This window comes from Rhinatrema bivittatum, chromosome 7, assembly GCF_901001135.1.
Source record: "Rhinatrema bivittatum chromosome 7, aRhiBiv1.1, whole genome shotgun sequence".
Taxonomy (NCBI): Eukaryota; Metazoa; Chordata; class Amphibia; order Gymnophiona; family Rhinatrematidae; genus Rhinatrema; species Rhinatrema bivittatum.
Genome location: NC_042621.1, coordinates 97,382,955 through 97,408,592, shown reverse-complemented (window position 1 = coordinate 97,408,592; position 25,638 = coordinate 97,382,955). Strand labels below are relative to the sequence as shown.

The 25,638-nt window shown below is 40.4% G+C and overlaps 1 protein-coding gene across 2 annotated transcripts in view; it reads left to right on the top strand.

Moving 5' to 3' along the window:
- FHOD1 (formin homology 2 domain containing 1) overlaps window positions 1-25,638 on the top strand; it is a 302,110-nt gene that overhangs the window by 148,280 nt on the left and 128,192 nt on the right. For both annotated transcript variants that reach the window (XM_029608780.1, XM_029608781.1), the window contains exons 5-7: window positions 1,779-1,884; window positions 10,050-10,144; window positions 17,440-17,551. In XM_029608780.1, the coding sequence (XP_029464640.1) occupies window positions 1,779-1,884; window positions 10,050-10,144; window positions 17,440-17,551 (313 nt within the window). The remainder of the gene's footprint in view (window positions 1-1,778; window positions 1,885-10,049; window positions 10,145-17,439; window positions 17,552-25,638) is intronic.

The following is a 25,638-nucleotide window of genomic DNA, read 5'->3' as shown; positions in this document are numbered from 1 at the left end:
GTTTGCTGAGCCCTGCATCGGTGAACCAGTATGTTTGTTTGCTGTGGGAGGGAAACAAGGATGGCAAAACGTAAAATAATGGGACGGGTTAAGATCAGTACCTAAGGAGACAGGGACCTGATGGAGCAGAATTTGTAGTCCGTGCCAAGCCAAGGCCAAAATCAGGAAGTACAAAGGGAATAGGACAGGGCTGGCAAGGAAAGATGCAGGAGTTCTCATAAGACGAAGCAGAAACGGGAGCTGGTCACTGGAGCTGGGATTACAGAAAACTAGTTGTACCATCAAGAAGATGGGATTGACCCAGAAATGAAAGAATGCCTTAAATAAGGGCTGGGTTACTGGAGACTAATCAGAAGGCAGTGAGGGTGAAGCAGTCCTGTCAAAAGTGAGGGATAACGAATACATACTAGAGCTGATCAGCCCCAGCCTTGAGGGATAGCTTGCTGAACAAAAGCTCTGTGCTAACAAACCTCAGGTTCCCCATTCAAGCACGGTTACCCTTTTCATTTTCCATCAAGATATGATAGGTGCATCACTGACAGATGAAGTATCTCAAAACACTGACTCAAAACTGACAGATGAAGTATCTCAAAACACTGACTCAAAACAAGAAGGCCCACAATAGATAGGCTAGTGTCAACCATGGAATCCCAGCACCAGCATACAGCAATCAGCATGGGCCCTTCAAGTTGTGTTTTATTTTATTTTTAGATTTATATTCTGCCTTTCAGGCGTTTCAAAGCAGATTGCATTCAAGTACTGCAGGTATTTCCCCATCCCCAGAGGGTTTACAATATAAGGAGTAGATTTACTAAGCCGCATTAAGCATTTAATGCTCAAAAAATGTGCGTCATCCAGGCTTTGCCTCTGTCAGATGATAGGGGCAAAGCCCAACTGGCACCATTTTGGAAAATGGCACTGGCCAGCCTAGGGCATAGGGGGTGATCCAGGCCCCACTAACTACCAAGGACCATGGGGGGAGTGGGCTAGGATGAATTGTGGGTCATGAAGGGACTGGTTGGCTTTTATTAAGGGGAGGGAATTGGCTGGCTATGGATTGTGATGGGTGGTTTGACTTTTTTGAAAGGGGATGGGTTTAGGAAAGGGGTGTGAGTTGGGCACAGGGTTTTTTTGTTTTTTTAAATTCTACTGCTGGTCTGTCTATAGAAGCAGTAGGGGGTAGTCAGGTGTCTCACCAGACCCCCGGGGGCTTTTCCCACATTGGGAGGGGGATGCTTTTGGACCACTGCTGGTCCTTTAAGAAGATGGTAGCCGCGGGTGAAGTGAGATGCCATCGTGCAATGTTTTTTTTTTTCCCCTTTTCCCCATGTTATTTTTTTCCCCTTGGTATTTTTTCCCATGGAATTTTTCTATGAGAAAAAATATCATAGGGAAGCCACCATGGTATTTTACTGTGGAGGAGAAAAATACTGCAGGAATGTCCCTTGTGGTATTTTCCCCACCCATATTAAAATACCATGGCATAGTAACTCTCCCCCTAGGCAATGGAAGGTAAAGTGACTTGCCTAAGGTCACAAGGAAGCAGCGGGATTTGAACCCTGGCTTCCCTGATTCACAGCCCACTGTGAATCAGGGAGCTACTCCTCTACTCCAATTTCCCTTTGTGTTACGCCATGCCAAGCAATTCATGCATGAAAATCCCTTAAGTCTCCTAGTATTATGCCTATATAGACATATAACATGTCTTCTCATTCTACCATTTCTGGTATTAATCACTAACATTAAACCTATACTTTGCTTGCATTTTTGTTTAATAGGAAGACAAAGACTTGGTCCCAGAGTTTGTGAATTCAGAAGGTTTAACTTGTCTGATCAAAGTTGGAGCAGAAGCTGACCAAAATTACCAGAACTATATCTTAAGAGGTTTGTTCTGTGGTGTTTTTATATATCATTAATTGTATTAGTTTTCCACAGTATAGTTGAAATAATATATACAGTTAAATACTGCAGTGTTGGAATGAATTATGTGGCTACAGTGTATAAACACACCCAAGGTAATGCTTATTTGTTCTTTTTCACTAGTACCATTTATTGATTTAAGAGATTTGGTATGTTATGCATACAAAAAAATTGCAGGTTTAAATATGTTATAATGTCTCTAGAGATCAGTGAGCATTGCACCCTATAGTATGAGTTACCAGGTCTCCTATGTTACTAAAATATCTAGAGTTTAAAAGTTAAAATGAAATGCATGCACATATGTTGGACACATGGCAGCAGGCACAAATGGAATGAATTAGCACAAAATACAAGTAGAACCCAACAGATTCTGAAGCGCCTTGGCTTGGTCTCACCATAGCTTCCCATTCGGTCTCCCACTCATGCATTTCTTTGCTGTATTCCACCTCAAGCAATTACATCCCACTCTTCTAACTAGAAAGGTCTCATTCCTGTCTAAGTCCTGCTGTGCCCCAAAGCTTCCCTAAGCTGATGACGTTTCTGAGTTGCACGGGGGAGAAAGACGCACAGCCACGCAAACGGCTACATACATGCTCATCAATATCATTTCATAAGCTTCTCTGCATAGAATAAAGGCTAAAAGGTGCAAACGAACACAGAACGATATTTGCTTTAGCATTCTCCTTCCTTGGTGCAAATTGGACAGTACTGATAGTGGGGAAAGTTAAAAATAATGCAGCAGAAGTTTAGCAGTCTCCTACCACAATATGTAAGTATTGGCTGGGGTGCTCCTTGATAGTGATATGTGAATTTCTTTTAAAAACGATTCACAAAACAATTTATCAACCTACTTTTTTTTTTTTAAGAAAATACATACTTAGATATGTGATAAATCGGATGCGGATTTACTGCAATCCAGGACTTATTTCTTCTAATTGGTAGATAGGCTTCAGATTTCAGCAGGTGAGGTTTGGATTTTGCAGATCTACTAGAAGGAAAATTCAACAGGTTTCCCCAACAAAATCCAGAATTCACAGCAAATAGAAACTGAACTGAAATCCACCTGGTTTGAGTTCAAGTTTGAATTGTTCATACATCTATACTGTTGTTTAAATGGACAGTACAACTAATATATTTCTCATTTGCACACTGTCTAAAACACATCTACACCAGGGCCCCTGGTTTCCTGTGGTAGATTTTCAAGCTTCTGTGGCAAGAATTAGCAAATTATTTGCAAGATTCTCAAAATTCTGCAGCAATTATATGGAAAATTTGCATAATTTTGCAAACAGATTCACAGCTTTGATTATACAAATAAGTCAATTTTTGATTGAAAACCGTTCACGTTATTTGTATTTAAAAAAATATTGAAACTATATACAAATAAAAAAATGTGCCAAGTGTAAACATCAACAGTTTATCAAGTTGACATACAAGTTATAAACTTTTAATTGTGAAATGTCACTTTGTTTTGAAATGAAATAGTGCATCCATCCATTCTATGTTTTCTTGAGAAAGTCCTTGATTCTTTCTGACTGTAGGGAATCCCATGGGTTCCTACAAAGAGTAACAGTACAGCTTTAGAGGAGAAACACAGAATGTGGTCATATGAAATGTTGCTCCCCCATGTGGAGAGCCTTAGATGATGAACTTTCAGTCTATATAAACCATCTTCACCATTTTAAATTGTGGATTCTTTAGTTTGACCCTTCCAGGGACAGCAGATTTCTATTGCTGTTCCTTTTTTTTTTTTTTTTTTTTCTAGGGAAGGATCCTGAGATCTTGGGGCTTGAGACCTGGGTAAAGAAAGGAAAAAGGATATCTTCACCTATTTTTGCCATAGGTTTAGAAACCCTTTTGTTATAAGAAGGAGGTTTATTCCATCCTTCCACCCTCAGGGTTTGGTTTTCTCTTTTTATTAGAGAACTCTTTTGTTCTTTACCTGAGTACCCTAGGGCCCAGGGACTCAGCTTTCTGGAGGACGTGGTCTCTCACAGAGAGAGAACCTTAGGACAATCTGTGTCCTCTTGAGCGAATCTACATTCATTCCCGGAAAAAAGGAGTAAGCGAAATGAGAAAAAGACCAGTAGTACCACTTCAAGTATATCAATGACCATCTCAATTGAGATCATCAAGGGAGGAGAGAAACATAAAAGAACCACCAGGTATGAAACTAAGGAAGGAAGAGAATACTGTAAAGGTATGGAAAATGTGACTTTTTACATTAACATGGTTTATAAAAAGATAAAAACAAAATGAAATAAAACAGCAAATAATCCTAAAAGGAAAAATGAATACCCTACTCAGTCTATACTAAGTTTCAGTCCAACATTATTTAAACACATATGAAAATAATCACGTTTTTACCAGTTTTCTAACTTTTAGAAAGTGCTTTTCAACTTGAATGTCCAGAGGTAAGGAACTGTACCTTGTTTTGAAAAGTCCTCTGTCTGATACCCTTTCACAAAAGCTATCGTGATGACAGAATTGTCAACAGTTATCTTTGAAAGGATCTCAAAGTCCGAAAAGGTCTGTATGGCATCAGAAAATTTTCTAGATACTCCTATTTTCCTTTAGAAAAAGCCTTAAATATAAGGCAAAGCAACTTGAAAAGAATCCTGCAAGGAAGAGCGAGCCAGTACAATTCATGGTGCAATGGAAATATATGGTCAGACTTGGAATCCCCAATAACCATAGCTGCTGTATCGTGAAGTAATTGAATAACTCTTTATATTAACTTCTTAATGGCCAAATAGAGAGGTAGATTTTAAGAGTTGCTCGTGCAAAAATGCCCACATACTCATGTATGTGGGCCGCGTGTGAGCACCACAAATTTTAAAAAGCTGCAAAGTACACATGTATCTATCTGTGTGCTTGCCAAAAATAAGAGGTTGTAAAATGGGTGGGGCATGGGCAGCATGGACATTCTAAGGCAGGGCCAAAACTTACGCGCTTAATGCCTTTTTTAAAACGGGAGACTGCGGGGCATGTCCGTTTGTTAGCCACAACTTTACTGTTGCTCCTGATGAGGACCAAATCTGTAGATCTCATGCTTTAGAGATTATAGGACAGGGTGAGGACCTAGGTCATCTGGGGAGCATGCAGGACAAAGAGCCAAAGGGGTCTTGAAGACCAGGATATTAACTGAGTGAACTGATGGGCTAATTGGAAAAACTGGGATGACCCTTGTGCGAGCATGTTTCAAAATCCACTTTCATACATGCGTAAAAGCTGGCAAAGTCCAATGGAAGATACATAAAGTATGTTTGCTCGATCTATCTCTTAAAATTAGGCGCATACTTAGGCGCGGGACGTGTATTTTAAAACATATGCATGCAATTGTGTGCACAATTTTAAATCCTAGTGTGTCTCCGCTCGCGTGCATTGTTTTAAAATCAGCCTGATAAGGAATTACAATAATCCACTTGAATAAAAACTAAAGCACTGAACAACATTACAATCACCCTGTGTGTGTTTGTCCCCCAATAAGAACTTTTCTATTTGATGTTCTATCAACACTAAAAGTTTTAGGAAATGTCAAGGGGGCCAAGAGGAGTCAGACATGAGCATTGTTTTCTGGATCCAGGTATTCCACAAATATGCGTACATGTCATTCCCTGTCATTTGTTTGATATCTATTCTGCATTTGATGCACACCACAATTTTACCACATTAGGGGTGCCCAGTGGATCATGAGGGATCCATGTATTCTGTGAATACATGTCCACAATTATGCCACTTAATAACTTTTTGACAATTATAGCACTTAATAACTTTTTGGTTTTCCATCCATTCCCCACCAGATTTTCAAGATATGTCAGAAAAGATGAAGATTCTGATTGGGCTGGTTTTTTTTTTAATCCATTTATTCTGCAAATGTGTGCAGTTACACTACCTAATAACTTTTTTATTTTGCATTTCACCAATTCCACATTTTCAGGAGATGTCAGGGAGCCAAGGAGTCTGTGAGGCAGTGCTCCTATGTACCCCCTTAAACCAGAGCAAAGCCAGGCTAAGTGCCTGGTCCCCTTTAATTCCCCTTGTGAGCAAGAGCTCTGTGGGTGGGGCCCAACAGGGGAGGAATAAGAGCTTTCTTATTTATTTGTTTAAACATTTTTTATATGCCGGTTATACAATGAGCGTGGGTCTAAGAGCTGGGACCCAGGTGGTTAGACCAGGCCTGGGTCTTCGGGAGGAAGGCATCTCCTGTAGAATATTGCTGTCCAAACTCTGAGCTATAACAAAGCTGTGTGAGTACTGAGGGAAGCGGTACTAACTGTGAACAATTTGAGTACATAGTTCTGAAGGGTAAAGGCAGTTGTTAATTTTTTTGTGTTAAAGTGGCAAATAAAGATAAAGTGTATTAAAAAGGCTGGAGTCAATCCAGGTTTGTGCTAGGGCATCACCGCTTGTTTCCATATATGGTGACATGTGTGGGATTTTTTTCTCTAAACCTAGTACAGAGGAAACCCCAGCCTCCAAAGAAAGTTTGGTGTATGTATGGCCTGCCAGAAGCAGTTTGGAGGCCAAACAGTTTGCAAAAGAAAGAGGGAAGTATCTGTTTGGAATACAGAAAGATGTAAAGAGGACCTGTGGTTCTAAAATGAAGTAGAGAACACAGTACTATGTACTGGGAGATGAAGTAATTTAAGCTTATTATCTAGGAGTCCAGGGAAGACTATATAAGAAAGTAAACACAGGGGAGGGAGGGAATTAACAATTGAGATTACTTAACAGTTAGATTAATTTATATTTTTAAGCTTAGCTGTTGCAGAACTCAGGTGACCTGGTCAGTCTCCCAGTGAGGTCAGCATGTACTAGAATTTCTGCTTCTAACTGGAAACCTTCAGAGCATCAAGTGGAGAAAAAAGAGCCGCTTTTTTTTTTTTTTTTTTTTAACTTAAATCAAACAACCACACATACAGATTTCTACAGAGCAGAAAAACCACAATCTCTGTTGAAAGAAACACCAAACTAGCCCAGTCAAGAACAGGTTCAAATTAACAGTAAGAAAAGCAATATATATTGGAAAAATTATAGAAGAAAGCTAGATTTATTTATATTTTTAAGCTTAGCTGTTGCAGAACTCAGATGTCCTGGTCAGTCTCCCAGCAATGTCAGCATGTACTAGAAAGCCCAGAGAGAGGGGGCATGAAAAGACCAGCAAGAAAGGAGATGAAGTGCCAAGTGAGAGGTGCCATGAAGTGAGGGAGGCTGCGGAGGATAACCCAGAGGAAGGAACCATGGACAGCTTAGAGGATGGCGCAGTGGAGACCCCAGTGAGTGAGATTGCAGAGGAGAACTCAGAGGAAGGAACCATGGAGAGTACTGAGGGGATACCAGAGGAATCACCGATGGAGGCACCACAGCCAGTCCATGAAGTTCTGCTGGGGTGGAATTTGAACCTGGTAACAACAAGAGACATGGTTAAAAGACTTGGGGGTGCAAGGAGTACATAGGGTGATGGTAAGGCGGTCTAGGGTTACAGTGGGAGGTGGGGATGAGCATAATCCTAGAGCCCTGACCCTAAGCCTAACTGGTGGGAGTCCAGATAAGAGGGACTGGGGAGATGAGGTATTCCCTGGATGGGATCCAGGAGGAGTGAAGATGCTTGAACCAATGGGTCCAAGTTGAGGGGGGTATGTCAGGCAGTGCCCCATTGTCTCCTTAAACCAGGGCAGGACCAGGCTAGGTGTCTGGTCCCCTATAATTCCCCTTGTGAGAGACAGCTTTGTGGACAGGGTCCAACAGGGGAAGAATAAGAGCTGGGACTCAGGTGGGTTAGTCAGATCAGGCCCAGTCTCCAGGAGGAAGGCAGCTCCTGTAGAATATTGCTATCCAAACACTGAGCTGTAACAAAGCTGTTTGAGCACTGAGGGAAGCGGTACTAACGGTGAGAAATTGGAGTACACTGTTCTGAAGGTAAAGTTAGTCTACTAATGTGTATGTGTTAACGTGGCTAATAAAGATAAAGTGTTTTAAGAAAGGCTGGAGTCAGTTCAGGTTTCTGCTAGAGAATCACCACTCGTTTCCACAGAGTCATATACAGTTATTTCTTTCTGGATCCACTTGTATGCCCATTCCAGAAAGTAGGTTATATTTAGAGTAAAATGTTTTAGAAGTGATATGACTGCATTGTTCAAATACATTGCCGTGCCATATAATGTTCTTGCAGAGAATTCAAGGGGCCATTATTCGAGATGTATAGGTTTCTTAATCGCCTTCAAAGTAATAAAGCTCTGGAATGTGCTTACAGAGGAATTTATTTTTGTTACATGTATGGGCTTGTTTAAGATGGGATCAAATGAATGTCTGGAGGACAAATAGATCAATGAGTTTGATGATCTTTGAGTATGTGTTGATGTCGGGAGATGTCATTTCTAGGATCATAAAAGAATTGTATCTACTGGGAGATAAAACATCATACAATGAACAGTACTGCTTTATTCTCCTCGATCATCACCAGGAAGGTAGCTACAGAATGCTGAACATGATACACATTTGGGCTCCCTTTAACCTATGTTACTATGTACACTTTAGCTGATGTGTTATTATATTTCCTATGATGTAGACTGTTTTCTGACCTACATTTTCCATGGTACGTGGTGAACAGATTTGGTTTTGGACATTCTCCATGGCATCATTTTAAAGCTTTGGTCAGCAAAATACTTATTGCTCATACTATTTTAAATGTGATTTTTTTTTTTTTTTTTTTTTTAGTTAGGGTAAATTTTGTTTAGGGTACAGTTTGATAGTAGTAAGTTTTTGACTTATGTATTATAATACTGAGAGCTGTCATAATTACTGCAATAAAATCAGTGGCCTTAGATATTGCAGAATGATGGAGAAAATTACAAGCTAGAAGACAAGAGTCCTGCTTGTATTTTAATTTGACTTGCATTGGGCTCAGCTTTCTTTTGGCTGTTTATAGCAACCTAACAACTTCATGCTATAGTACATAACCACATTTATTACTACCATTTTTTTAATATTTACATTCCACTTTTCAGGCAAGTCAAATCAGATTACATTTAGGTACTGTAGGTATTTCCCTGGCCCCAGTGGGCTGACAATCTAAGTTTGTACCTGAGGCCCTGGAAGGTGAAATGAATTACTCAAGGTCACAAGGAGGAGCAGTGGGATTTGAACCCTGATTCACAGTGCACTGTTCTAACCACTAGGCTACTCCTCCATTCATCAAAGTTACCAATTTGTCCATGTAGCTGTCTGGGATTTTTTTGTTAAAATTATGCATGGATATTGCATTCACAACTTTGTAGTCAGTACTTTATTACATTTATTTGTCACCATTGTTTGAAAACTTCATAGCAGCGAGTTGTACAACAGGTTAGCTACCTGGAGTAATGGTACTCAGTGGAAAGGCAAGTCTAAATATATAAATGGAAAGCATTAAAATTCGAATACAGTATTTGGTCCCTTCCTGCCTTGACTGTCGTCATCTCCTGGCTGCCTTTCCTCCTTCTGCCTGTCCATCTGTGCAAATTTATCCAGAATATGGCAGCAAGAATCTTTTTTCTCTGTTGCAGATCTGTCCTCCTCCTTTCCCTTCATCCCCTTACTGACTCCCCATCCTCTTCCTCGTCATAGTAAGATCCTCCATAAATTCTCTCACTGCTCCCTTTATTTCAGGTCTTATCTGTGTTCTACCAGATTCAACTTCAGACTCACCAGAACACAGATGTTAAGGAACAAATGGAAGCAACATTTATTGTGAACAAACCACTGTCACAATTTAGAATGGATTGCAGGAGAAAGATGTGAACGTTCGCAGTGTGTACATTGTTAAAAGGAGGCAATAGGATTTGGGGTTGATATAATAGTTTCAAAAAGTGACGTACAGAAGTGAGAGAAATGAACTAGGATGGCCTCCTCCCATCCAACTAATTCTTAATTGGAATAAAAATGTTTGGAATGTCTTGGTCTATAATAAATTCTTGTTTTGAATTTGTGCTCAGCAGGGTCATGAAATTAGAAGATTCTAGGCATAAAATTACATTGATTATTCAGAAAATTCACAGTCACTATAGTAGTGTATGTAATTTTTTAATCTCTTTCAAGCATCAGTACTTAGCCAGAATTTTAATAATAATTTTCGTTTATGTTTTCAGCTCTGAGCCAGATTATGCTGTTTGTAGATGGAATGATTGGTGTTATCCATCACAATGAAACCGTCCAATGGCTGTACATACTCTCTGCAAGTCCAGTAAGCTTTCTTATTATTAACATTTAATAGTTATCAAATTAATGGATCAGAAAGCAAAGTTGCTTCCCTGTAACAGGTGGTCACCGTGGATAGCAGAACAAACAGCCACACAAGATGGGTGATGTCATCCAACGGCTCTGAATTGGGTCGTTAGTCTCTCCAAGCTCAGAAAGTTCTCGTCGTCCTTTCTGAGCATACGTGGGCATTCCCGTGTTAGCGTCCAATGTACGAATCTCCTCACTCTATTTCCAAGGTTAGTAAACTTCCTGGGGAGGAGGGTGGGTTTGTGTGGCTGTTTGTTCTGCACCTGATACACGTATACAACTTCAATTTTTCTTTGGACAAGCATCCCAAACAGCCACACAAGATGGGATTCCGTAGCTGAGGGTTGCATTAGATTCATGTTTCAAGTGTTCTTGACAACCCTTAGTATAGTTTGCAGGACGTTTTATGTAGCTATGCAAGAATTTTTCTTAGTACCGCTTGTCAAAAATGACTGTCTTTGTGTGAGTCTTTATCAAGGCAGTAATGCTTTGTAAACATATGGACAGATGAGCATGCTCTGCAGATATTTTGGAATGATGCCAAGTTGGGTAAGTGTCATTGAATCACTGATTGATTGCACCTGGTTGCTTTTATTTTGTGGGGTGCTTCCAATTTCTGTACTGTTTTATTTATTTATTTATTTTATATACCGACATTCATCTCAATTGAGATATCACACCGGTTTACATTCAGGTACTGCAGGTATTTCTCTATCCCTAGAGGGCTTACAATCTAAGTTTTTGTACCTGAGGCAATGTAGGGTAAAGTGACTTGCCCAAGGTCACAAGGAGTGACAGTGGGACTTGAACCTTGGTCTCCTGGTTCATAGTCCACTGCTCTAACCACTAGGCTATTCTTCCTTGTCATCTTGACAAGGTTTGCTTGTTTACTGTTGAACCTTTTCTGCAGTATCATATGAAATGAAGAGCTGTATTGAATTTCTGATTGGTTTTGTCCTATATAAGTAGAATACAAGGGCTCGTCTACATTCTAATGTATGTAAGGACTGTTCATTCTTAGATGCATTCAGCTCTGGGAAGAACATTGAAAGTATTATCTCTTGATTTAAATGAAATTCGGAAATTATTGTAGGAAGAAATTTAGGTTGAGTTCCGAGGATTACTTTATCTTGGAATATTTGCATATAAGGGATGTAATTGTCTAACACTTATAGTTCACTTTTTCTTCCAGCAAATGTAACTGCTATCAGGAATAAGATTTTCCATGATAGAAATTTCATTTCAGATGTGTCCATTAGTTCAAATGGTGATCTTTTAAGCTGCAATAACACAATGCTTAGTTCCCATTGTGGTATGGGCTCTTTTTTTAAGTTAAATATTCTTTTTAGAAATTTCACTACTGGTGGATATTAAGAAACTGGTTTTTCATCAATTAGATTGTGGTAAGCAGAGATTGCACTTAAATGCGTTCTTATGGCATTAGTCTTTAGAGTCCACAAGATGAAGTAAGTATTGCAGATGTGGCAGATTGGTAAGGATCTTCTTTTTGACATTTACACTAGTTTATGAACCTTTTAAATTTGAAATTGTAGGCGTGCCTACTGGCAGGATTCCTGGACACTAATAGGATCTCATTTATTCTTTCTGGTAGTTGAAATCTTTTGATTATACTACTTTCAACATCCATGCTGTCAGCCTAGTGCCTGAAGATTGGGTGAAGCATTGTCCCATCGTATTGGATTAAACAGTGGCGTAGCCACGGGTGGGCCTGGGTGGGCAGGTGCCCACCCAACTTAGACCCAGGCCCACCCAACTGGCACCGGAACTGCAAGGCTGTCGCGGGATCCCATCCCCGCGACAGCGAACAAGAGAACCCACGCCTCGCGCGCCATCACGGCACACGTGGGGAAGCGCTGCTGCGGCCGTATGGCCAACCGGTCTTCCTGTTCGGGGGGGGGGGGGGGAGCGGAAGCGCCGCGCGCAGCTTCCGCTTCCTCCCCCCAGTGCAGGGAGATCAGCTGCCTCTCCTGCTGCCACCGGACTCCTGCTATCTTCGGACCAAACGGCCTGCCGAACTTCCTGTTTGGGGGAGCGGAAGCGCCGCGCACAGCTTCCGCTTTCTCCCCCAAAGCAGGAAGATCAGCTGCCTCTCCTGCTGCCACCGGACTCCTGCTATCTTCGGGCGTCGGGCCGTACTGCCCACCGATCTTCCTGCTTGGGGGGGAGGGAGGAAGCGGACGTTGTGCGCTGCGCTTCCGCTCCCCCCCCCCCGACAGGAAGTTCGGCGGGCCATACCGCCCAACACCCGAAGATAGCAGGAGGCCGGTGGCAGCAGGAGAGGCAGCTGATCTTCCTGCTCTGGGGGAGAAAGCGGAAGCTATGCACGTGCTTGAATGTGTATGTGTGGATGAGAATGGGAGTGTGTGTGGGTGAAAACTGGAGCCTGGGTGTGTATGTGGGTGAGAATGGAAGCTTGAATATGTGGGTGAATGGGAGCTCGAATGTGTGTATGTGTGGTTGAGAATGGGAGCCTGGGTTTGTGGGTGGGTGAGAATGGGAGCTTGAATGTGTGTATATAGGGGTGAGAATGAGAGCCTGGGTTTGTGTGGGTGGGTGAGAATAGAAGCTTGAATATGTGGATAAGAATGGGTGCTTGAATGTGTGTATGTGTGGGTGAGAATAGGACCTTAAATGTGTATATGTATGGATGAGAATGGGAGCTTGAATATGTGTGAGTGAGACTGGGAGCATGGGTTTGTGGGTGAGAATGGGAGTCTGGGTTTATGTGTGTGGGTGAGAATGGGTGCCTGGATGTGCGTCTGTGTGTGCATAAGAATATAAGCCTGGGGAGGGGTGAGAAAGTGAGAACTTGAATGTGAGCTTGTGGGGGGGGGGGGGGGAGAGCATATGAGAGTGACAGCTTGAGTGTGTGAGAGGGAGTCTGTGAGAGAAAGCGTGTATGTGTGTGTGTGTGTGGAAGGGAAGAAGACAGTAATAGAAGAAAGACACTGAAAAGGAATTAGGAAATGAGCTATAAGGGAAAAAATGGGAAAAAGAGACCAGGACCAACTGATTAGAAAAATACAAAGATCAGACAACAAAGGTAAAAATATATATCTATATTTTGAGATGTTAGCAATTTAAATATAAGCAACACAACCGCTCTCTCAAAATTTATGGACAGGTAGGAGCCGTGTATAAAATCGTAATAATAAGAAGGGTAAAGTACCACAAATCACCGTGAATTATGTTTGTATCATTAAGTAAACCTCATACTTAGGCGTAGATGTGAATGCTATGCTGCATAATTTGGCATTATTTATCAGTAAAAAAAACAACTAGTAGACCTGCATGCCTACAGCCTACCCATGTTAACCTCGTGCCCACCCAAAAAATCAATTCTGGCTACGCCACTGGGATTAAAAGATCTGGCAATTACTGACAGTCTTTATTAGCCAAGGGATTCATACTTACTGAGACCAGTAAGGGGCTATTAACATAATTTCTCCCTTGTCTTGCCTTAATTTCTGGATACTTCAGATATTAACAGAATTGGAGGGAAAGCAATAAAGTAGACCTGTGTTCCATGGTATTAGGAATGCATCTTTTGCCATTGCTTCCGGGGATGGTCTCTTTGAGCAGTAATTTTGTAACTTATGGTTAAATGAAGATGCAAATAGATCTGTTGACAGTGTGCCCCATGATGAGAAGAGATCTTGTAAAACAAAGACTTTGATTCCCCATTTGTGAAGTTTTAGCTGGCAGCTTAATCTGTCAGCTAGAATATTGTTCTTGCCAGGCAGGTAGATTGAGGTTATTTTCAGATTTCTCTTGGATGCTCAGTTGCATATTGATAAGGATTCCAAGCAGAGGGTGTAGGAGCCTCTTCCCTCTTGCTTGTTTATGTAGAACATTGCAACTTGGTTGTCCATCTAAATTTGTATAATCTTGTTTATTAACCAAGACTTGAATATTTTTAGGGCATTGAAAATTGCTTTTAGTTCCAGAAGGTTGATATGAAGTAGAGATTCTTCTTGGGACCATGTGAACATGTGTTGTGAAGATGCACACCCCATCCCTGATACAATGACTCTGTTGTTAACACTGACTGTATTTCTGAACAGTGAAAATGGTGCCTATACAGCAGGTTCTTTTAGTTTATCTACCTTGACAAATAATCTTTGACTTCTTTATGTGAATCTTGTAACTCAGTGTTTGAGTTAATTGATTCCATTTACTTTTCAAATGCCAATGTAGGTATCTCATTTTCAACCATGCTAATGATGTGACATATACTGTTGAAGTCATGTAGCCCAGTAGTGTCATACATGTTTTTGCTGTTATCCATTCTCTTGTCTTCACTTTTTGGGCAAGAGTTATTTGTTAGTGCTTTTCAAAGGAAGAAATGCTTTATGCTGGAGCACATTCAATCCTAATCCAATGAATTCTAGTTTTTGTTTTGCAAGAATTCCCAGGTAGTTCCTTTAGTCTATAAGGAAGGTTAAGTCTTTGATCAAATGATCGAACAAGGTGCTCAGTACTAGCCAGTATGGAAGCACTAGAACATATTGCTTCCTTAAATAAATTACGACTATTACTAGGAATCTGGTGAATACTCTGGGGGCTGCAGCTAATCCGAATGGTAGCACTCTGTACAAATAAGGGTTTTTCTGTAGAGTGCACATTAGATATTTGCTGTGGAATTTGTTGATTGGAATATGTGTGTAAGTGTCTTTTAGCTCTAAGGATGTTTGCTCATTTCTTTCATCCGGAAAATATTGAGATCCCTGATGTCTAATATTGGAGGTAGATTGCCCATTATTTTGGGAAACAGAAAATATCTCAGATAGAATTATGTTCCTTGCTGGGATTTTGGAACTGATTGAACTGCTCTGGATAGGAGGAGGAACTGCAATTCTTTTTGAAAGGATGCTAGCTGCACTTCTGAATGTTTATTTATTTATTTATTTAAAAGTGTTTGTATACCGTCTTTACAAACAGTGTTTAATCAAAACGGTTTACATAACTAAATAAAAAACAAATGTAAATAAAGATTTAAATTTAAAAGAACATAAAGATTATCAAATTATAAAAGCTCAAAATTACAAAAATATATAATAAAAATAAAAATCTAAAACAATGAATAGTTTACATAAAAAATAAATCAATATATAATAATGTTGTGCCCTGTGTGATGGAGAAGTAGTTATGTTATTTAGTGTGTGATATATGGAAAGCAGATTGAAATAAATGTGTTTTTAGGGATTTTTTGAAGTGTTTGGAGTTGGATATGGATCTTAAAGAGTCTGGTAATGCGTTCCATAAGATTGGTCCAATGACAGAGAATGATCTTTTTCTGGTGATGTCAAGACGGGCCTGTCGTGGTGATGGGATGTCTAAGAGGTTTTTGTCCAGTGATCTTAGATGTCTGGTGGGTTTTAAATCTGGAGAATGGAACATAAGGTAATTGAATTAGGAGTGTGGATGAGAGAGTGTATAATGGACAGGATCTTGAATTGTATTCTGTATTTAATTGGTAACCAATGTAATGATTGAAGTGTTATTGATAAACCTGAGGGTTTTGACAGAAGTGTGTTTCAAAATTTAGAAAATAGCCTTTCTTTTTTATTTTTAGGACTCATTTGTCTTCTTGGTTTATTTCCTTTAATTTGTACTTCAAGAAAAGTACTGGAAGATGATTGTGCTCCTGTTTGTTGTAGGTATTATTCTTTTGCTTTAGAACTTGAAGTCAAGTCATAAGGTTGTGATCATAGCAATTGTGAGCACTTACCGTATGTATCAGCACCAGTGACTCAGAGCAGTGATGTTTTGGTTCCATAAGACTTGAGCTCCAATGTTTCAACACTGGTGAAAGTATGTGCTAATGTTTCACCTCGAGATTTTGGCACTGATGTTTCTGCATTGGAGAATATGTGTGCTTAATTTCCGATACAAGTGATCTTCCATGTCGATGTTCTGGTGCTAGCTCTTTTTGGCTCTAGGGCCTTGGAGCAGAGCTTTATTGGCTCATTTGCAATGTTGATTTCTTGAATGCCAATGCAGATAAACAAATTAGCTGGCCAAGCATGATTTTTTGCTGGTCTTTTTATGGTCCTGCTTTGATGAACTTGGTTGCTTATACTTTAAGTGGAGCTCTCTATAAATGAGCACCCTTCTGCAGGGGCCACAGTTGGAGGAACCATAGTCTGGTCCTAAACACTTTAAACAAAGTGAGTGCAGATCGAAAATGGACATTTTTTTGTCCACATCTTTTGCAATTTTTAAAAGGACTCTTTCCCTTCTTTTCCAATGACATTTTGAAGTGAAGAAAGCAGTGATACAAGAAGAGAACACTGAAGCGAAAATATGAGACTGAGGAGATTTGCATGTGGGACGCTAGCATGAGAATGTCTGCACATGCTCACAAAGGAAGAGTAGAACTTTCTGAGCATGGAGAGACAAATGACCTGATTTGGCACTGTCTGATGAAATCAGTAATCTTGTGTGGCTGTTTGGGATGCTCATCCATGAAGAAATGCTGTTTCTTTCATTAGAAAAAGTGAGTATTCTGATGTAGTCATACTGACAGGTCACGTGTCTGTCTAGAATCCCACTAGAAGCTTCTGCAGCTTTCTAGAATACAGAATGTGTTTTGAGTATTGTTTTGTGCTAAGTGACGATGCTCCATTGGTTCCCTATTATTAGCATGTCTGGGGGTTTTTTTCAGCTGCTTATCCAGGGGGATTGACTCTTTGGACAATAGAATAACTGAAAAACATCTGATATTTTTATTTTCTCACATTTTTTTCCTGCTATTTAATGTTTTTGTTTCATTTGAGGTGGTGGTTATTTCATTCCGTGACTACTCAAGTGACCTTGATTGTGATCTACCATATCTAATAAGTTGCATGTGTGTATATAGTTAAATATTTCTCTGTCTATACAGATAGATTTAGAAAGAGAGCTATGCAATATATGTATCTCTCTCTCTCTCTCTCTCTCTCTCTCTCTAGATAGAAATATGTGAGGGAATATGTTTTTTTGGAGGGGGGGGGCGTTTAGGGGGCACATCTTTTATTCAAAACCTTTTCAACTTCTCTTCCATTGATTTTGAATCAGTGTTACTAAAGTTGGCCAGGGCTTCACAGAGATGCCAAGGCAGTGACCTTGGTGTGCTTGGGGCATTCAGGTGCTGGACAGAGTTGTCATTGCTGATAGAAACAGGGGTGGGTTGATCGCCTTGGCAAATATGAAGTTTTAAAAATTGACACTCTGTTTGCTCCTTTTCAGTACCGTTTGGTGGTGAAAACTGCATTGAAACTGCTGATTGTGTTTATAGAATACACAGAGTCCAATGCTCAGCATCTTATTAAAGCAATAAACAATGTGGATTATGAAAAAGGTAAGTTGTGCTCTCTCTTCAAATGACAAAATTACTAGACAATGGAACCCTGTTTCTCAGCACTGTACTAAAATCCTTTTGTTGACCAAGGAAGTGATTTGGTAACCGGTGCTAAATGTTCACGCTGATTAATGTGCATTTGCTACTCTGTATCTTACAGAATTAAGAGGGCAATTCACTAATCTACAGTATTAATTAATATGCATTAAACATGAATTAATGCAAATTATTTGCCTTAGGTCCCATTATTTCTAATGGGGTCTATTCACTAATAATGCACGTTAATCTTCATTAACTTTTACCATGATTTAGCGAATCACTCCCTTAGTCACACAAGGCCGGATTACTTTAGATCTACTCTAAAGCAGGTCTGAAGTTATCCAGCTAACTTAGGGGGTTATTTTCTAAAGGTTTATCGCGTGTGTTAAGGCGCGATAAGGCCCTAACACACGCGATAAATCCCTATCGCGCACGAAAAGGGCCTTTGCGTGTGCGATAGGATGTAAATGACTGGGAGGGGAGGAGTCGGGGCAGGGAGGGGGAGGAGTCAGCTGCAGCACCACTGCCGGCGATAATGTGAGGAACATTCTCGCCGGCAGTAGCTCAGCGAATAGCAGCACCTCTTACGGTGGCGCTATTTGTGTGAAAGACTGCAGCCGGCTGCACCGCGGCCGGCGAAATCACACTGCCATGGTGCGAACAGCTACGGCCTTTCGCAGACCCGCCCCCCCTTTGCCCCGCCCCATTTTTCACGGGATTCATCATTTTGCGAAGAATGATGAATCTACTCCTTAGCTGGCTATAATTAAAAATTGGCTAAGTTATCAGGTTAACTCAACTCCTCCCTGAAACGACCCTGGAATGTCTTTTGTAAAATTTGGATAGATTTTAGCTGGATGATGACTTATCTGGTTAAATTCTAGCCGGATAAGTGGCTGAATATGGCAACGCTTGCTATTTATCAACTTGTCAGATATCTTTGTAAATGGCTTTGAATGTTGACCTCTATATTTACATCCTCCCAAAGCGGCTGAATCTTAATTGAGCAGACTGGATAGGTCAGTTGGGTCTTTCTCTGCCACACTGAGGGACAGCCATTTTCAGACAGCTGATTAACATGGGTAAAACACTTTGGAAATTATCCTCATAAATTTCCATATGCTACCCCAAACCAGCTGCCTCTTCCCCCATGTCTTCTACTGATATCCCCTCTCCTTTTCCATCCACATCTGTCCCAAGCAGGTCCAAAATCTGTTACAGTGATGACCTGCACCACCTTCACTGGAAGGCCATGTCAAACCATGTCATCTTCAACTTTTGATTCTTACAAAACCAATATTTAAGTGAACACCCTGGGCCCCCCCCCCCTTCTGTGTCTTATTATCAAATTTTGAAATATTCCCCACTGCCGTCAAAGTTAATGAAGCTGTTTCCCAAAAAAAGAAATTCGAGCCTCCCCATGCTCATTAAACTTTGGGTTTTAACCATGGTTCCTCCATGCTCGGGGCTTATTCCGCGCTGTATTTGTATTCTGTTGCCGTTTTTTTTTTTTCTCATCCACCTCCTCTGGGCGTCCATTCCATGCATCCACCACCCTTACTATGAAAAAATATTTTTGAATGTTGCTCCTGATTCTAGGGCTGGATTTAGGCATGGGCCTAGGGTACCAAATGCTGAAAGCACCCAAAAACTGGGACTTCCTCTGCTGCCCTCTGATTTTTGGAGGATCCTCTATCTATGGCTCTACTTGCCCTGCCTAATTCTGCCACCATGGAGCCTCAGACTGTGATCTCCTGTTTAACAGCATTTTTTCTTTTGAAAAATGTTTGCTGCCGGTGCCTGATTTATATCTTTCGGGTATTTAAATGTCTCTGCCGTATCCTCTGACTCTCCTTTTTCTCTAGGGTGTAAGTGTAATCTCATATGGCTTTTGTTGCAGAACCTTCAGTGTTTTGCTAGCCTTTCTCTGGGCCACCTCCATCCTGTGCATATCCTTTCAGAAGAATGGCTTCTGTAATTGGACACTCTTTTCTAGCGGCGGTCTCACCAGTAACCTGTACAGAAGTATTATCTGTTCTTTTTTTTCTGTTGGCTGTCTTTTTCTATGCACCCTGGCATCGCTCCAGCTCTGGCTACTGCCTCATTTTTCTACCTTGAGATTTCCAGACACTGTCACCATAAGCTTTTTAAACTAGATCATGGGGGAAAGCTGACAGTCGCTCAGCAGTGCGCGATTTGGAGGGCAGTATCTTTGAAGGATACTAACAAAACAAGGGAGTTAGAGTATCTCAATAGAGAGGTTCCAATAAAGGCAAAAGTAACCCAGGTGCCTTTAAATAAAGAGCAGACTGAGTTAAAAGATTCCAAATCATTCCTGTCAACTACTAAGGAGGTTGCAAATACTGATACTTTGAAACGTCTGTATGCAAATGCCAAAAGTCTGAAAAAAAAATTGATGCATTAGATTGTATAGCACTGAATTAGCATCTCAGAGACCTGATAGGAGGATAACCAATGGGGGAGTGCTATACCAGGATACAAATTGTATCGCAATGATAAAGTGGATCAAATTGGTAGAGGGAGGGGTAGCACTATATGTTAAGGATCACATAGAATCAAACAGAATAACGATCCTGCAGGTGGCCATATGCAATATGGAATTTTTATGGATGGGAATTCCATGTGTGAGGGGGAAGAGTATATTGGTGGGGGTATACTACCATCTGCCTCAGATGATGAAATACTAACAGAAATTAGGGAAACTAACAAATTTGGTAACATCATAATAATGGGAGATTTTAATTATCACAGTACGCTGGTGCAGGATAAAAATTTAGTCACCATTGATTTCTATGGTATACTTTACTTGAAAAATTGAACATCAAGGATATATACAGTTCAAACAGGCAACTCCATGAATTCCAAGTAATACTTTAAACTCGGTGGGGGACCGAGTTTAAAGTATTACTTGGAATTCATGGAGTTGCCTGTTTGAACTGTATATATCCTTGATGTTCAATTTTTCAAGTAAAGCATACCATAGAAATCAATGGTGACTAAATTTTTATCCTGCACCAGCGTACTGTGATACTTGCTTATGTGCAAGGGTTTGCTTCTTTTCTCTCTAGATTTTAATTATCCCAATACTGACTAGATAAATGTCACATCAGGACATGCTAGAGAGAGAAAATTTCTAGATGGAATAAATGACAGCTTCATAGAGCTGGTCCTGGAACAGACAAGAGGGTAAGGTGTCTTAGACCTAATCTTTAGTAGAACTCAGGATTTGGTGCAAGAGGAAATGTAGTTAGACCACTTGGCAATAAAATCATAATGCAATCAGATTTGATTTAATTACTGGAGAGAAGACATTGAGGAAAACTACTACTCTAGCATTTAATTTTCATAAAGAACATAAGATATGCCATACTGGGTCAGACCTAGGGTCCATCAAGCCCAGCATCCTCTTTCCAACATTAGCCAATCCAAGTCACAAGTACCTGGCAAGTACCCAAACATTAAATAGATCTCAAGCTACTATTGTTTATTAATTAATAGCAGTTTATGGAACTTTCCTCTAGGAACTTTAACCCTTTTTAAATCCAGTTACACTAACTGCCATAACCACATCCTCTGGCAATGAATTCCAGAGCTTAACTATGCGCTGAGTAAAAAATATTTTTTTTCGATTTATTTTAAATGAACCACTTGCTAACTTCTTGGATTGCCCCCTAGTCCTGAGAGAATAAATAACCGATTAACATTAACCTGTCCAACTCCTTTGATGATTTTGTAGACCTCTATATATCTTCCCTCAGTCGTCTCTTCTCCAAACTGAACAGCCCTAACTTCTTTAGCCTTTTCTTATAGGGGAGCCCTTCCATGCCCCTTATCATTTGGTCACCCTACTCTGCACTTTCTCCAGTGCAACTATATCTTTTTTAGGGATGTGAATCGTTTATCTCACGATTGAAAATTTCGAATCTCATCAGATATCGGGGGTCCCCGATAGTGATAGGAAACACCATGATTAATTTTGTGGGTTCTCTTATCGTTATGGGGGGGGGGGGGGGCGGGAAGAAAGGGCACTTAAAAGTAACACAAAAACACAGTCCGACCCTTTAAAACTAGTTCTTTAGTATCCCCCCACCCTCCGGACCCCCCAAAATGTTTAAGTACCTGGTTGTCCAGTGGGGTCCCGGGAGCATTCTCCCACTCTCGGGCCATCGGCTGCCAGTAAACAAAATGGTGCCGATGGCCCTTTGCCCTTAGCATGTGAAAGGGTATTCGTGCCATTGGCTGGCCCCTGTCACATGGTAGGAGCACTGGATGGCCCGTGCCATTTTTAAAGATGGCGCTGGCCGTCCACGAACCAATTCCAGTTCTGATTCACTTCTCTAATCTTTTTTGAGATGTGGCAACCAGAATTGCACACAGTATTCAAGGTGCAGTCTCACCATGGAGCAATACAGAAACATTATGACATCCACTGTTTTATTTGCTATTCCTTTTCTAATAATTCCTAGCATTCTATTTTCTTTTTTGACCACCACAGCACACTGAGCTGACTATTTAAATGTATTATCCATTATGATGCTTAGATCTCTTTCCTGGGTGGAGCTCCTAAGATAGAACCTAATATGGTGCAACTACAGTAAGCGTTATTTTTCCCTATAAGCATCAACTTGCACTTATCCACATTAAATTTCATCTGCCACTTGGAAACCTAATCTTCTAGTCGCACATGGTCCTCCTGTAATTTCACAGTACGCTTGAGATTTAACTACTCTGCATAATTTTGTGTCATTCACAAATTTCATCACCTCACTCATCGTACCCCTTTCCAGATCATTTATAAATATATTAAAAAGCACTAGTCCAAGTAAAGAGGCACTCCACTGTTTACATTTTTCCACTGTGAAAACAAACTATTTAATCCTACTCTGTTTCCTTTCTTTTAACCAGTTTGTAATCCACAATAGGACATTGCCTCCTATCCCATGACTTTTTACTTTTCCTAGAAGCCTCTCATTAGGGTCATTGTCGAATGCCTTCTGAAAATCCAATTATATCCAAATATACCACATCTACCGGTTCACCTTTGTCCACATGTTTATTCATCTTTTCAAAAAAAATGTAGCAGATATGTGAGGCAAGACTTCCCTTGGGTAAATCCATGCTAGCTGTGTTCCATTAATCATGTCTATCTAAATGTTCTGTAATTCTATTCTTTATAACAGTTTCCATGATTTTTCCCAATACTGAAGTCAGGCTCACCGGTCTATATATTTTCCCGGATCATCCCTGGAGCTCTTTTTAAATATCGAGGATACATTGGTCACCTTCCAGTCTTCACGAAAAACGGATGATTTTAATGATAGGTTACAAATTAATTGAAATAGGTCTGAAATTTCATTTTTTAGTTCTTTCAGAACCCTGAGGTGTATACCATCCAGTTGAGGTGATTTACTAGTCTTCAGTTTGTCAATCTGGCCTTCCACATCTTTCAGGTTCAACGTGATTTGGATTAGTTCATCTGAATTGTCACCCTTGAAAACCGTCTCTGGAACAGGTATCTCCCCAACATCCTCTTCAGTAAACACCAAAGCCAAGAATTTGCTTAGTCTTTCTGCAATAGCCTTATCTTCCTTATGTGCCCCTTTATCAGTCCAACCGACTCCCTCTCAGGCTTTCTGCTTCAGATATATTTTTAAAAGTTTTTATTATGAGTTTTTGTCTCTATGACTAACTTCTTTTCAAATTCTGTCTTATCAATGTCTTACATTTAATTTGCCAATGCTTATGCTTTATCCTGTTTTCTTCTGATGGCTCTTCCTTTCAATTTTTTAATGAAGATCTTTTGTCTAAAATAGCCTCCTTCTCTTCACTTTTTAGCCATGCCGGCTATTGTGTGACCTTCTTTCCACCTTTCTTAATGGGTGGAATACATCTGGACTGCGCTTCTAAGATGGTATTTTTTGATAATGGCCACACCTTTTGCACACTCTTAACCTTTGTAGCTGCACCTTTCAATTTTTTTTAAACTATTTTTCTCATTTTATCAAAGTTTCCCTTTTGAAAGTTTAGAGCTATATAAGCAGGTTTAAGGGTACAGGGATCTGTCTGCTACAAGACACTGCCAGCTGCCCTCACACCTTACTTGCGACCCTAAGTCAGGGAAAAGAAAACGTGTATTCTCCTCAGAAATAGACTTTTATTTATCAGATTTGGCAGGACATAGCATTTAGAAAATAACAATTCCTATCTCTAACATCCTGGCCACTAAGCAGTTTTCCCTAAAGAAAGTTCTGTATCATGGGTAGTTTCACACATGCCATAAACCTTAGCCTGCTTAATATGTTAATACTTAGGGCTAACTTACTCACCCTAGGTCCCAACTTCAGGCGATATTGCTGTTTACCTCTGAGGCAAGTTCCGGCTGAAGAGCTGAAGAATGTGGGTAGGGGAGAGACTTGCTTCCAGGGCTTGGTGCTAGCAGAGCAGGCAAGCTATGCAAGAAGAAGGCTAGCTTCTGCCTCTGGTACTTGCTGGCTGTCTGGGCTGCTTCTCACTCTTCACCGTCTATGACTCCATGTCACTCTCTGCCTGAGCCGGGATCTCCTTTCTCTGATCACCTGGCCACACCTAGTCTTCTCCCTTCTTGATAGCAGGGAGTGATGGGCAGCTTCTGGACCCCTTTCGCTTTCAGGGATGCTTCGGCACAGATTTCAGGGTCGCTCTCTGGGTTTTCTCTCAGGGTTTGCGTTCAGGGTTTGGTTCGCTCTCCCCTGGGGGTCTGTTACTCTTTTTTTGTTTCAGCCTCCTTTCTTTTCTTCTTCTTTGCCCCCCTGTCTTATACTTTCCAGCTGATAAATATAAATAAGCTCATGTGTGTGGTGTGTGGAGGGTCTTTTTCCACATTGCAGGTCTTTTCCCCCCTCCCCATTAGTTTGGGGGGGGCCTGCTACATTGCCAGTTTTCTTCCCCCTTCCCATTTCTTCGGGGGAGAGCTGCCACATCTGTCTGCCAGTGTCCGTGTTTTTCCTCCATCTCTGACTGCCTCCCACCTCTAAGGGTGAAGATCTTTCTGACCTTTGCTTGCTTGGCTATCCCTGATACTTAGGAGCTTAAGTTGTTGCCTCTCTGTCCTCTTTCGCTCATACTGACACAGGAACATGTAAACAGGCACATCTAATAAGGTATCCTTCAGTGTAACAGGACAAAAGTTTTTCATTTTCCACTGAGACAGTGCAGTTTTAGTTCACCTGCATAAAATGTCTTTCTTCTTTCTTGCTGTGACAGTGCCTTTTGGAGCCTGTCAGAATTTGGCCTGTACATGGCTATTATAATTCATAACTGGTGAATCAGTGGTAAAACATGAGATATCTCCCTACAGATAGAGCATTGGATTTACTTACTATTCGCCTTCCAATCATTTATTCAAATTTGATCATGTTATGTTCACTATTGCCAAGCGGCTCCTTGGGAAAAATATTGTTTGTTTTATTTTTTATTTATTTTAATTATTTTAGAAGTCTTATATACCATGGTCTACATGGAATGCATGATATGGTTTACAAATGAACATGCATAATATTTATTTATTATTTATTTAGAAACTTTTATATACTGGTATTAGTGGGGACCTCATACCGGTTCACATACTAACAAAAGGTTTGGAAATACATATCAACAGGGAAGGAGAACTGGGAGGGGGGTTAACCAAAGGCAGTGTGGAAGAATAGTTTAACAGTGAAACAATAATAAAATCATAAACAATAACAGTCACAACTAAAAACAGATAAAAAGCGACTAAACAAGTCTGCATTGAAAAGAAGAGCCTGATATGTCATTATGCCGTAAGATTAGAGCGAAAGTCTTATATTTGCTATATCAAGGCGATTATATACAGAAGGCCTATTTAAACAGGAAAGTTTTTAGGTTAAATTCTTTATCATCTGTGGTCATTCTTAAGACTTCATGGATGAGTTCTATAATTTGGTCCAGAGATTGAGAAAGTACAGTTCCTTGTAATCAATGTTGCTACCTTTAATACAGGGAATTCAAGCAGGATTATTTGCGGAATG